The following is a 13,253-nucleotide window of genomic DNA, read 5'->3' on the forward strand; positions in this document are numbered from 1 at the left end:
CTGCTCCCCCCCCCCCCCCCCCTCTTAATTATGTAGGTACCCCTTCTTGTCTTTTTTGTTGTTTTTGTTTTGTAGGTGTTCGGTATGTAAAGAATAGCATTTCACAGATGGAGGGGATGATATATGGTTAAAGCTGGTAAAGAAGTAAACTGTGGTAAATGTGATTAATGAGCACAGATGGGATTAACTGTCAAATTTGTTTTATTTTAAACATGGATAACTAAGTAATAATAATCAAGGAGTTTAGTTTTGATATCTGACGTACGCCCGGCCCAGACCCGCTGTATGTCAATCCCACCTGACCATACACAAGTCTGAACCGAGCGTGAGCATCACAAGGACGTGGCGATACCACTCTCAGCCTCACCCTGCGCAGAGATTTCCAAGCTCCCAGGACACAATCTCAGGCCAGCAGACTGAGAGCGATCGTCACCAGGGTTGGTTAACTCCGCAGTTAACCCTTTACCCACAAACGTTCACTGCCACCATGTATTTTATTGTAACAGAAACACAGACCGTGCCAAGCAAATGCTGTGACAATTCAAAACACTTAAACAATGCCTGTGATAGCGCTGTCCTCTCAGACAGGAATATGACAGGATTCACTATACAATACAGTCTATGATATCTCTGTCCTCTCAGACAGGAATATGACAGGATTCACTATACAGTAGCGCTCTTCACAGAGGCAAGGATACTTTAAGTTCGTATTTAGAGCATAGAGATAATCTTAACGATTTTTAAGATTGTCCTTTTTATAAAAGAAACGGTTCAGAAAATATACAGAAAAATATTTAATCAAGAGACAAAATATATATACAACAGTAAAATAAAAGGGAATAAACGGAGAATACTCAACAGTCCTGGAATTGTGAGTTCTGACAGAGTTCAGAGTTCAAGAAGCAAAGTGGAAGTCTGCAGGGCTCTTCTTCTTCAAGCAGGGTTCCAGCAGATAATGTCCAAAGATTAAAGGGGAACTCTTCTGCGATGTTAAGTCTTCTAGTTCCTCGATGTTTTAAAAACTAAGAGCCCACTCTATTCACCTAGACAGAATATTTTATAAGCCCCTTTTGGAGGGTGTCCCAGAGCCGTCCCCTAGGTCAGGGCTGGGGAGGGAAAGCAGGCGGCGGATGAACCTTTATTTTACACTATTGCCTCCCAATTCCAAATTAATAAATGTAGCTTAATTTTATACTTAGGGTTATGACTTTTGGGTGAAAGTGGGCTCACCTATCTAGAACCTGCTTGTTTATTTTAACTTGTCCACTCGTAATATATGAGTGCTTGGTGCCATGCCTTTAATTAGGGACGACCATAAAAGGCTTAGAGAGATATTTTGGAATTTCACTAGGGCTGGGGCTCAGACTCAAACCCCATTATCGTCACATGATATACTTGTAACAAAAATTTGAAGAGGTGTGAATTATTAAAGAGTGGGGTAAAGTGTTATGTGAATAAGGTAAATGTAAGGGTTATTGGGTAAGAGTAATTATCACCAAAATGGATTGGTATAAATATATAAATACACCCCATCCTTTTTTTTGGGGGGGGGGGGGGATTAACCCAATTATGTGTCAATTATCTGTTTCTAAATAGATCATTAAGCAATATTCAACCACGAGTCTAGGTCTTATGCACCTGTAAGAAATATTTGAAGGGGTTTGAATCATTAAAGGGAGTGGTAAGATGTTATATAAAAAAGGCAATTGTAAGGGTTATCAGGAATAAGTTATTGTCACCGAAAATGATTGTTATAAATATATAGATAACCAACCCCCACCCCCCACCCGCCTTCTTTTTTTGTCTTGGAGACTTGTCGAAGGGGAGCTTGCATGAACGTAAAGGGAGCTTTTGCTTGTGGCTGCGGGAAACACTGTGATCCCTCTTTGACCAACATTACACCTGAGGTTGGCATACACATAGACAGTGTAAAAAGTATTTTCCACCTGGCCTATGGAATTTCGAGGAGGGAATGGATGGAGCATCTGCTGCAGGATTAGTGGCAGACAGGTATTGTGTAGGATGGAACGAAGGGTTTTTCTGGGGTTTTTTTTTTAATTATTATTCATGGGATTGTTTTGGACTTTACGTTTTCTTCTCTTCTTTCCTTTTCCGCCCTTTCCCCTGGGTGGAGGCAATAAACTATAGGACCTAAAAGAGTTTCTTGACTATAGAATATATGAAACTTTAAACGTCTAATGTTGAGGGATTTAATTCCCCGAAAAAGAGAGAAACAAAGCCTTTCGTTTTTTTAGATCGGTCCATGCAGATATTATTTGCTTTCAGCGAACACACTTTTCCAAAATGTCATGTCCTAAGACATAACCACACATTTTTTGGGCAAATGCCAGTACGAAACAAAGGGGAATTTTGGTTGGATTGAGGAAAACCTGTGTATTTTCATGCCATCTGTAACTGGCAGATCCAGAGGGGCGTTATTTACTTCTTAGGGGAATGCTGGGGGAAACTCGGATAACAATTATGGTATATTGCGCCCCAAATGTTAAACAAGGTCCATTTATTGAAACGTATTATTTATTTTAGCATTCTTAAGGGGCTCTTTTTGTATGTGGCGACTCGAATACGGTTCTTTACCCAACTCTGAATAAGAGGAGTTCTGGGTTGGGGAGGCTGCATGAAGCTTCTAATTCTTCATTAAAGATTTTGCGGGATCACCTTTCTCAATATTCATTGGCAGACACCTGGAGGGAGTTAAACCCCTCCAAGAGGGATTATACGTACGTTTCTTGCCCATATGGTACTTTATCCAGGATTGACCATATATTTGTACCAAACACTATGCTTCCCTAGATTGTGAAAGCAGATATATTACCAATACCCTGGTCAGATCATGATGCGGTATGTGTATTAATTAAGGCCTTGAACCTCAGTCAGGGTATATTTTTTTGGTCATTGAATAATGCTTTACTTAGTGACCCAGAGATGGTAGATAAGGTGCAAAAGGCACTTAAAGAGTATTTTACAATCAATGAATCCTCGGTAGTATCATCTGCAACACCTTGGAATGTCCATAAACAAGTCATCCGAGGCATTTTTATACATATATCATCTATTAGGAAAAGGCAAGAGCATCAGAAACAGCCGGAGGAGAAATATGCTACTCTATTCTCTCAATATAAGGATAACCCTACTCCTCAACTGAGGGATTAAGCCCAGGCAAGGATAGGCCTGGGCTTAGGAATTTCATAAACATATGCGGCAACTTGCGAGTGCTCCACAAACTGTGGATTCTGGCTGGATCGAAGCTTTTTTCGCAGACCTAGCCCTACCTGGTTTACAAGAATCTCTATATACAATATTAGAGGGTCCTATAATGCACTCTGAGGTAGAGGCTGCAAAAAGAAATTGTAGGGTAGGGAAACGGCCAGGACCTGATGGTCTCACTGCTTTGTATTACAAAAAGTTTATGCATATTCTTCCGCCATATTTGACGGAGCTATTTAATCAGTTACTACAGTGAGAGTTACTATGATACAGAAGCAGAATAAGAATGAGACTAATTGGTCTAACTATAGGCCAATATCTCCTCTTAATCAGGATGTAAAAATACTGGCAAAAATGTTAGCATATAGACTTAATACGGGCATTTAAGTCCTTATTGGTAGAGACCAAGTAGGGTTTATGAAGAGACAAGCGACGGATGGGGTTAGACGATTGCTGCATTCAATGTATCTAGCAAAGCATAGACAAATACCCCGTTATTTGTTATCTTTAGACATCAGCTGTCGATACAGTACAATGGCCATATATTTTCTATATACTTCAGAAATGGGGATTTGGACCAAATTTTATTAAATGGGTCAAGGAACTTTATAGCAATCCAGACGCATGCATACAGTATTCTGGATATCGTTCAGGGAGGTTCCCGTTGCAAAGTGGGACACATCAGTGTTGCCCACTGTCTCCTCTATTATTTTCACTAGTGAGTGAAACTTTGGCCATAGCTACATGGAGGAATCCCAATATTAATGGTTTAAAGATAGGAGGTTATGAACATAAAGTATCTCCTATTTTGCAGACGATACCTTTTTTTTTTGTGACTAATCTAATTATTTCACTTACGAATTTACTGAAGCTTTCTAGCTACGAGAAAGTTTCTGGGTTGCAAATTAATAACTCTAAATCCAAATCACTTGGTATAGCTATAAAGCATGAAATTATGCAAAGATTTAAGGCCCAGTATCCCTTTACTTGAGAATCTCATAATATTGGTCACCTAGGTGTGCACTTGATAGCTGAGTATAATGTATTGTATCAAGCAAACTGTAGTCATAAGCCAGGTCAAACAGATGATGGAATCCTGGAAGAAGTATCAGATATCTTGGTTGGGCAGAATAACGGAAGTAAAAATTATTCTGCTACACAAGTTACTATATTTTTTCCCAATAAATGTTAATAAATATTCCATTATACGTGATAAAGTCTATTCAGCAGATTTTCCAACATTGTATATGGGAAGGGAAAAACCCAGTTCAACCCAGGAGTAAAGGGGGTCTTGGAGTTCCACATTTAATGTCTTACTTCCAGGCGGAAATTGCATCACAGATTTCCTATTTTACGTGTCCAGTTGCCCCTTTGTGGGTAAATATAGAGGCAGAAGAAGTTAACCCTATAGGTATAGAGACCCTGCTTTGGAGCCTGCCTTCTCAATGTACTGTATGCATACAGTATTATCAATCCAATAATTAGGCAAATTCTTTTAAGATTTGGGATGGGGTTAGATATTTGAGGAATTCAGCCTCTAGATGTGTGCCTTTGGCAACTATTATCAAAAATCCCTCCTTTCCTCCTGCGTTTGAAGAACCAATTGGTTTCAAATCTAGACAGAGGTCGGTCTCTATAGAATTAAGGATTTTCTGTATCAATCAGAGATTGTCATTTAGCAGAATTCAGGCTATGTATGAGATACACCACTCTAGAGTTTTTGAGTATTTGCAAATTAGGAGTTTTATACAATCAATGTTAGTTAAATCTTTTACACCCCCAACTAATGATTAACAGAAGTGTGTGAGAAATCCTCTGGGGTGGGGTGGGGCAGTTTATCCACTATCTATGCTTACCTAGATATGCGCTCCTACGGGAACAGGATCTAGATAGGCGACTGGAACCAAAAGATTAGGCACGGATCTGGGACACCATTTCACATTGTTCCATCAATGCAACAGCAGTAGAGGCCAGTTATAAAATTCTATTTTGCTGGTACCTGGTCCCCCTTTAAAAAGCTAAAGTTTCAGAGGGAACCTCCCCAAAGTATTTTAGGGGGTGCGATGAGGCGGGTTCAATGTTATATGGTGGAGCTGTCCCAAAATCAAGGGGTTCTGGATAGGTATCTATCGAAATGATTGATTAGTAAAGTATTAGGAAAGCGAATAAGATGTAACCCATGGGAGGCTTTGCTTAATTTAAGACCAACATGCAGTTTAAATTAGTGACTTTCATATTATCAGCAGCAAAACAGACATTGGCAAAGGCTTGGAGCTCAAGCACACCCTCTATACATCAAGTAAGGAGCAAGATAGGGTGGTATATGATAAATAAAAAAACTTTCTGCAATTTTAAATGACACAATCTCTAGATTCAAGAAAACTTGGGACCCTTGGATACAAAATTACATCTCAGTGGACTTCGAAATGACATTACTAGATAGAAGTTAGGGTCTGAGGATTAAGATGTAAGGGTCTGAGGATTAAGATGTAAATTAGGGAAGGTATGTGGTAATGGGGGAGAGAGAGGAAACTTAATAAGGGTAGGGTTTTTTGTGTGTGTGTTTGGGAAGGTGTGAGGAGACAGATGAATGGGGTTGTAAGGTCATAAGCGAAGAAGGTATCTAGAAAATTGAAACCTTTTAAAATTGGTACTTATGGTGTTTTTAAGATGTAATCATTTGTGTATTGCTCCCTTAATAATGGAGAAGAATAATGTTGAAATTTAATGTTTTAAATTGTATGTTTTAAAATTATTTAAAATGAATAAGGATTATATAAAAAAAAAGAAATATGTCCAGCCCCTTTACGGTATCAGTTTTGCCAGAAAGATAAGATTTCTGATAGGAGCAGAGTTCAACTAGCATATCAAAGTACAGACAAACCTGGGTGTTAGGTGTATTGTAGTTTTACATATTTTGACTGCATAAAATCCTTCTGCTCTATTTCTAGATGGAGGTGATAAAGAACATTAGTACTGCTGAGCAACCATATTTATTTACCCGACATGTTCACTTTCTTAACTTTTCAAGGTAAGTTGTTTTGCTAGTAAGATTGAATTATGTAAAAGCAATTTATTGTATTATATTTTACTTTTTGTAGTGTTGACATATTTTTCAGCCCTTTACAGAGAAAGATGAGCAATTTCAGATGGGATTCTAAACCTAGGACACACCTTGTAATTTGTACATCCTAGAGTCCTTCCCCACTGGGCACATGTCCTTATAGGTGCCAATCTGTCTGATAGCTGCCTGTTAAAATGTGAACAAAAACTGATACATTGTAAAAGAAACAGTTTGCCAGGGACAGCTAATTACAGTGTATCTGATTTTTTACACAGGGGCTAATAAAGCAAACCTTAGAGTGTGTTCACACCAGATGCAGTGCGTTCCGATTCTGGCCAGAACGCACTGCATCGCATTGCAGCCGGCTCACTTTTTTGTGGGACAGGAGGGGGTGTGGCGGCCCATTGAAGTGAATGGCTCCAGCCGCAATGCGATCATCCTCAAGGGATCGCAAGGCACATGCTGCAAGCACTATTTTGATCGCTTGTTTTGCTAATTGTTTTCAGCAAATTAGTTTTTTATTATTATTATTATACAGGATTTATATAGCGCCAACAGTTTGCGCAGTGCTTTAGAAAATGGGTTAGGAGAGCTTACAATCTAGTAGGGGGAGCAAGTGATAGAAAAGGTGGTGATTGTTTAGATTGAGTCAGTGGAAGAAGTAAAAGGATAGTCATTTTGAGTTGGGATAGGCTTCCATGAAGAGATGAGTTTTCAACGTTCGCCTAAAGGTGGACAGAGTAGGAGGTAAGCAGACAGATTGGGGTAGGGAGTTCCAGAGAATAGGAGACACTCTGTAGAAGTCCTGGAGGCGAGCTTGGGAGGAGGTGACAAAAGTGGTGGTTGGGTGATGTAGGTTGGGGCAGAGTTGTAGATGACTTTGTATGTAGCTGTTAGTATTTTGAGTTTTATTCATTGGGCAATTGGGAGCCAGTGGAGGGTTTGGCAGAAAGAGGCGAAAGGGACACATTTTAGAAATGGTATGGCGGCTGAGTCGGCAAGATTTGGATAGTGATTGGATGTGGGGCTGAAAGGAGAGCTCAGAATCAAGGTTTCATTTTTCATCTTAACTTGCATTTTGCAGTATAAGCAGTAAAAAACAAGTATGCAAAAACACATTGTTTTGCAAAAAACTTTACCATGCTTTGTATGCTTTTTGGGACAAACTAAAAAATAAACGTAGTACCACATAACTATAGTAACATAACTATAGTAAGGGCTATGTCACATTAGCAATTCTGTCAATGGTGACTTGCTGCTAATTGAGCACCCTTCTGCTCCAATGGCAGATGTTGTCAGCAACAGGATAACTACATGTGTGACATTTCCCTAACACTATATTTTTTTTAACTATGACTGGTCAACATGCAAAAAAAAAATATTTTTCTTTTTTTTCCTTTTTTTTAAAGGTTAAATAACTTTTTAGAGGCAAAAGCACCAAAAGACATGTTTGTCCTAAAAAAAATTGCCTCAATTTTGTATCAAAAGTATAAAAAAAAAGTGGTTAAGCCCATAACTGAAAATTGAAAATGGGTTTTGAAGCTTTACTAGTGAAATATGGTCTTTCTTGGTAAAAAAATAAGTAACTTTGACTACAGGCAGTCCCCGGTTCTGTAGGTTTGGTCTTAAGTTGAATTTGTATGTAAGTTGGAACAGGTACATTTTTTTAAGTGCAACTCCAGCCAAAAACATTTTTTGTTTGTTTTGGATAGCACAGGGAAGGGTTTACCCCATGTGAAGTTTGTTCTGCTGAGTATGCGCCTGTTCAGAAGATTTCACCTCACTTTCTGTCCCTGTGACAATTGGATTCTGAACATTTTGGGTTGTCGTGGAAACAAGGATTGGTGATAAAACTTCAGTGGAGACACCTTTTTCCCATGATCACTCTTACAGGAGTGAATTTCCCTTCCTAGGTGTAGATTTCCTTTCACTTCCTATTGTCTCAAGGACAGGAAGTGAGATTGGTGATAAAGCTTCAGTGGAGACACCTTTGCACAATCAGACACACAAAGGTTGAACTTGATGGACCTCAAAATATAGTTTTTTGTTCGTATATCACAGGGCTTTAATGCAGAACCAATGGGTTATGCAGCTACCATTAGGTGGTAGAGAATTAGGTAAGAATAGCCCTGCATAACCCCTCTCACTTCCAGCCACCCTTAGTTTTTTGCTAGTTTCCTTAGGTGATGCATGCTTTCTTTCTGCTCTCAGTTGAGCTTTGACGAACCATACCTGGACCCTGCTGGAAGGAAGATGCAGGGCCAGCCTGTAATGTGCTTAAAGGAGAACTATGAGGTGAGTGATTTTCACTTAACTTCATAGTTCGAGCCAACGTGTGACAATTAAACTGTCACACGTCGGCTCAATAGATTGGAAAGTGAGCGAACACATGCCGTTGCTCGCTCACTTCTCGATTATGTCCCTGCAGAGAGCCGTGACTGTCACTCAAGGTTCCCTGCAGGGATTCCCCCTTCCCCTCTCCAATCCTCCAGCGCTGACTGGCGGAACGGTCGGTGGAGGGGGCAGGTACAGCTGGCTCTGCCTCTAGGTAGGCAGAGCCAGCTGTCAATCACGCAGGTGGGTGGATCTTTGAAGGGTATACCCATTGGGAGGGTGAAGATCAGATGGGGCATGACCCTTTAAACAGATGAGACCACATCTAAGGTATAAGGTAAGCTTCAGCAATGCGATCATCCTCAAGGGATCGCAAGGCACATGCTGCAAGCACTATTTTGATCGCTTGTTTTGCTAATTGTTTTCAGCAAATTAGTTTTTTATTATTATTATTATACAGGATTTATATAGCGCCAACAGTTTGCGCAGTGCTTTAGAAAATGGGTTAGGAGAGCTTACAATCTAGTAGGGGGAGCAAGTGATAGAAAAGGTGGTGATTGTTTAGATTGAGTCAGTGGAAGAAGTAAAAGGATAGTCATTTTGAGTTGGGATAGGCTTCCATGAAGAGATGAGTTTTCAACGTTCGCCTAAAGGTGGACAGAGTAGGAGGTAAGCAGACAGATTGGGGTAGGGAGTTCCAGAGAATAGGAGACACTCTGTAGAAGTCCTGGAGGCGAGCTTGGGAGGAGGTGACAAAAGTGGTGGTTGGGTGATGTAGGTTGGGGCAGAGTTGTAGATGACTTTGTATGTAGCTGTTAGTATTTTGAGTTTTATTCATTGGGCAATTGGGAGCCAGTGGAGGGTTTGGCAGAAAGAGGCGAAAGGGACACATTTTAGAAATGGTATGGCGGCTGAGTCGGCAAGATTTGGATAGTGATTGGATGTGGGGCTGAAAGGAGAGCTCAGAATCAAGGTTTCATTTTTCATCTTAACTTGCATTTTGCAGTATAAGCAGTAAAAAACAAGTATGCAAAAACACATTGTTTTGCAAAAAACTTTACCATGCTTTGTATGCTTTTTGGGACAAACTAAAAAATAAACGTAGTACCACATAACTATAGTAACATAACTATAGTAAGGGCTATGTCACATTAGCAATTCTGTCAATGGTGACTTGCTGCTAATTGAGCACCCTTCTGCTCCAATGGCAGATGTTGTCAGCAACAGGATAACTACATGTGTGACATTTCCCTAACACTATATTTTTTTTAACTATGACTGGTCAACATGCAAAAAAAAAATATTTTTCTTTTTTTTCCTTTTTTTTAAAGGTTAAATAACTTTTTAGAGGCAAAAGCACCAAAAGACATGTTTGTCCTAAAAAAAATTGCCTCAATTTTGTATCAAAAGTATAAAAAAAAAGTGGTTAAGCCCATAACTGAAAATTGAAAATGGGTTTTGAAGCTTTACTAGTGAAATATGGTCTTTCTTGGTAAAAAAATAAGTAACTTTGACTACAGGCAGTCCCCGGTTCTGTAGGTTTGGTCTTAAGTTGAATTTGTATGTAAGTTGGAACAGGTACATTTTTTTAAGTGCAACTCCAGCCAAAAACATTTTTTGTTTGTTTTGGATAGCACAGGGAAGGGTTTACCCCATGTGAAGTTTGTTCTGCTGAGTATGCGCCTGTTCAGAAGATTTCACCTCACTTTCTGTCCCTGTGACAATTGGATTCTGAACATTTTGGGTTGTCGTGGAAACAAGGATTGGTGATAAAACTTCAGTGGAGACACCTTTTTCCCATGATCACTCTTACAGGAGTGAATTTCCCTTCCTAGGTGTAGATTTCCTTTCACTTCCTATTGTCTCAAGGACAGGAAGTGAGATTGGTGATAAAGCTTCAGTGGAGACACCTTTGCACAATCAGACACACAAAGGTTGAACTTGATGGACCTCAAAATATAGTTTTTTGTTCGTATATCACAGGGCTTTAATGCAGAACCAATGGGTTATGCAGCTACCATTAGGTGGTAGAGAATTAGGTAAGAATAGCCCTGCATAACCCCTCTCACTTCCAGCCACCCTTAGTTTTTTGCTAGTTTCCTTAGGTGATGCATGCTTTCTTTCTGCTCTCAGTTGAGCTTTGACGAACCATACCTGGACCCTGCTGGAAGGAAGATGCAGGGCCAGCCTGTAATGTGCTTAAAGGAGAACTATGAGGTGAGTGATTTTCACTTAACTTCATAGTTCGAGCCAACGTGTGACAATTAAACTGTCACACGTCGGCTCAATAGATTGGAAAGTGAGCGAACACATGCCGTTGCTCGCTCACTTCTCGATTATGTCCCTGCAGAGAGCCGTGACTGTCACTCAAGGTTCCCTGCAGGGATTCCCCCTTCCCCTCTCCAATCCTCCAGCGCTGACTGGCGGAACGGTCGGTGGAGGGGGCAGGTACAGCTGGCTCTGCCTCTAGGTAGGCAGAGCCAGCTGTCAATCACGCAGGTGGGTGGATCTTTGAAGGGTATACCCATTGGGAGGGTGAAGATCAGATGGGGCATGACCCTTTAAACAGATGAGACCACATCTAAGGTATAAGGTAAGCTTCTAACTTGCAAGTAGCACGGTGCATCTCCCAAAGTCACTGAGGGGTAACCTAGAGAATTATACAAAACACAAAAATTCCCCGGCCTCAACCTGCCAGCCAGCCTGCAACCAAACAAACTGCCCTGTCAACTGTATGCGTTAAAATCAGAGGTTTTAGTTGCACAAACTTATGGCCAAAAATATGTAGAAGCCACACTGCCGCGCCAAGGCACCTCTGCAAAGTGTGGTCCTAACTCTATGTATCCGAGTCTCCAAGTGTGAGCATATTAATGAAGTCGATAAATTACATGCAGGTGTACCTGGAGGTAGCCAACTCCTCCTAATAAGGTGCAGGGACGCACTGGAGGCCCAGCAACCAAAAATGCACGCTGGGACTCCAGTGCGTCCCCCAAACCAAAAATAGTCAAACTAGAAAAGATGGTACATGCATGAATCTATAACCAGCCTTTATAGCAGGGCGCACATTGGGAAGATTCTGCTCTATTTCTAGATGGAGGTGATAAAGAACATTAGTACTGCTGAGCAACCATATTTATTTACCCGACATGTTCACTTTCTTAACTTTTCAAGGTAAGTTGTTTTGCTAGTAAGATTGAATTATGTAAAAGCAATTTATTGTATTATATTTTACTTTTTGTAGTGTTGACATATTTTTCAGCCCTTTACAGAGAAAGATGAGCAATTTCAGATGGGATTCTAAACCTAGGACACACCTTGTAATTTGTACATCCTAGAGTCCTTCCCCACTGGGCACATGTCCTTATAGGTGCCAATCTGTCTGATAGCTGCCTGTTAAAATGTGAACAAAAACTGATACATTGTAAAAGAAACAGTTTGCCAGGGACAGCTAATTACAGTGTATCTGATTTTTTACACAGGGGCTAATAAAGCAAACCTTAGAGTGTGTTCACACCAGATGCAGTGCGTTCCGATTCTGGCCAGAACGCACTGCATCGCATTGCAGCCGGCTCACTTTTTTGTGGGACAGGAGGGGGTGTGGCGGCCCATTGAAGTGAATGGCTCCAGCCGCAATGCGATCATCCTCAAGGGATCGCAAGGCACATGCTGCAAGCACTATTTTGATCGCTTGTTTTGCTAATTGTTTTCAGCAAATTAGTTTTTTATTATTATTATTATACAGGATTTATATAGCGCCAACAGTTTGCGCAGTGCTTTAGAAAATGGGTTAGGAGAGCTTACAATCTAGTAGGGGGAGCAAGTGATAGAAAAGGTGGTGATTGTTTAGATTGAGTCAGTGGAAGAAGTAAAAGGATAGTCATTTTGAGTTGGGATAGGCTTCCATGAAGAGATGAGTTTTCAACGTTCGCCTAAAGGTGGACAGAGTAGGAGGTAAGCAGACAGATTGGGGTAGGGAGTTCCAGAGAATAGGAGACACTCTGTAGAAGTCCTGGAGGCGAGCTTGGGAGGAGGTGACAAAAGTGGTGGTTGGGTGATGTAGGTTGGGGCAGAGTTGTAGATGACTTTGTATGTAGCTGTTAGTATTTTGAGTTTTATTCATTGGGCAATTGGGAGCCAGTGGAGGGTTTGGCAGAAAGAGGCGAAAGGGACACATTTTAGAAATGGTATGGCGGCTGAGTCGGCAAGATTTGGATAGTGATTGGATGTGGGGCTGAAAGGAGAGCTCAGAATCAAGGTTTCATTTTTCATCTTAACTTGCATTTTGCAGTATAAGCAGTAAAAAACAAGTATGCAAAAACACATTGTTTTGCAAAAAACTTTACCATGCTTTGTATGCTTTTTGGGACAAACTAAAAAATAAACGTAGTACCACATAACTATAGTAACATAACTATAGTAAGGGCTATGTCACATTAGCAATTCTGTCAATGGTGACTTGCTGCTAATTGAGCACCCTTCTGCTCCAATGGCAGATGTTGTCAGCAACAGGATAACTACATGTGTGACATTTCCCTAACACTATATTTTTTTTAACTATGACTGGTCAACATGCAAAAAAAAAATATTTTTCTTTTTTTTCCTTTTTTTTAAAGGTTAAATAACTTTTTAG

At 40.3% G+C, this 13,253-nt stretch overlaps 1 protein-coding gene across 1 annotated transcript in view; it reads left to right on the forward strand.

Annotated features, from left to right (window-relative positions):
* The window catches only part of UST (uronyl 2-sulfotransferase), a 239,223-nt gene that overhangs the window by 164,173 nt on the left and 61,797 nt on the right, over positions 1 to 13,253 (forward strand). The window contains exon 4 of the mRNA XM_018559381.1: positions 6,177 to 6,256. Within this exon, the coding sequence (XP_018414883.1) occupies positions 6,177 to 6,256 (80 nt within the window). The remainder of the gene's footprint in view (positions 1 to 6,176; positions 6,257 to 13,253) is intronic.

The sequence above is a fragment of the Nanorana parkeri genome, unplaced genomic scaffold (assembly GCF_000935625.1).
Source record: "Nanorana parkeri isolate BGI_ZX_2015 unplaced genomic scaffold, ASM93562v1 scaffold391, whole genome shotgun sequence".
NCBI classification, from domain to species: Eukaryota; Metazoa; Chordata; class Amphibia; order Anura; family Dicroglossidae; genus Nanorana; species Nanorana parkeri.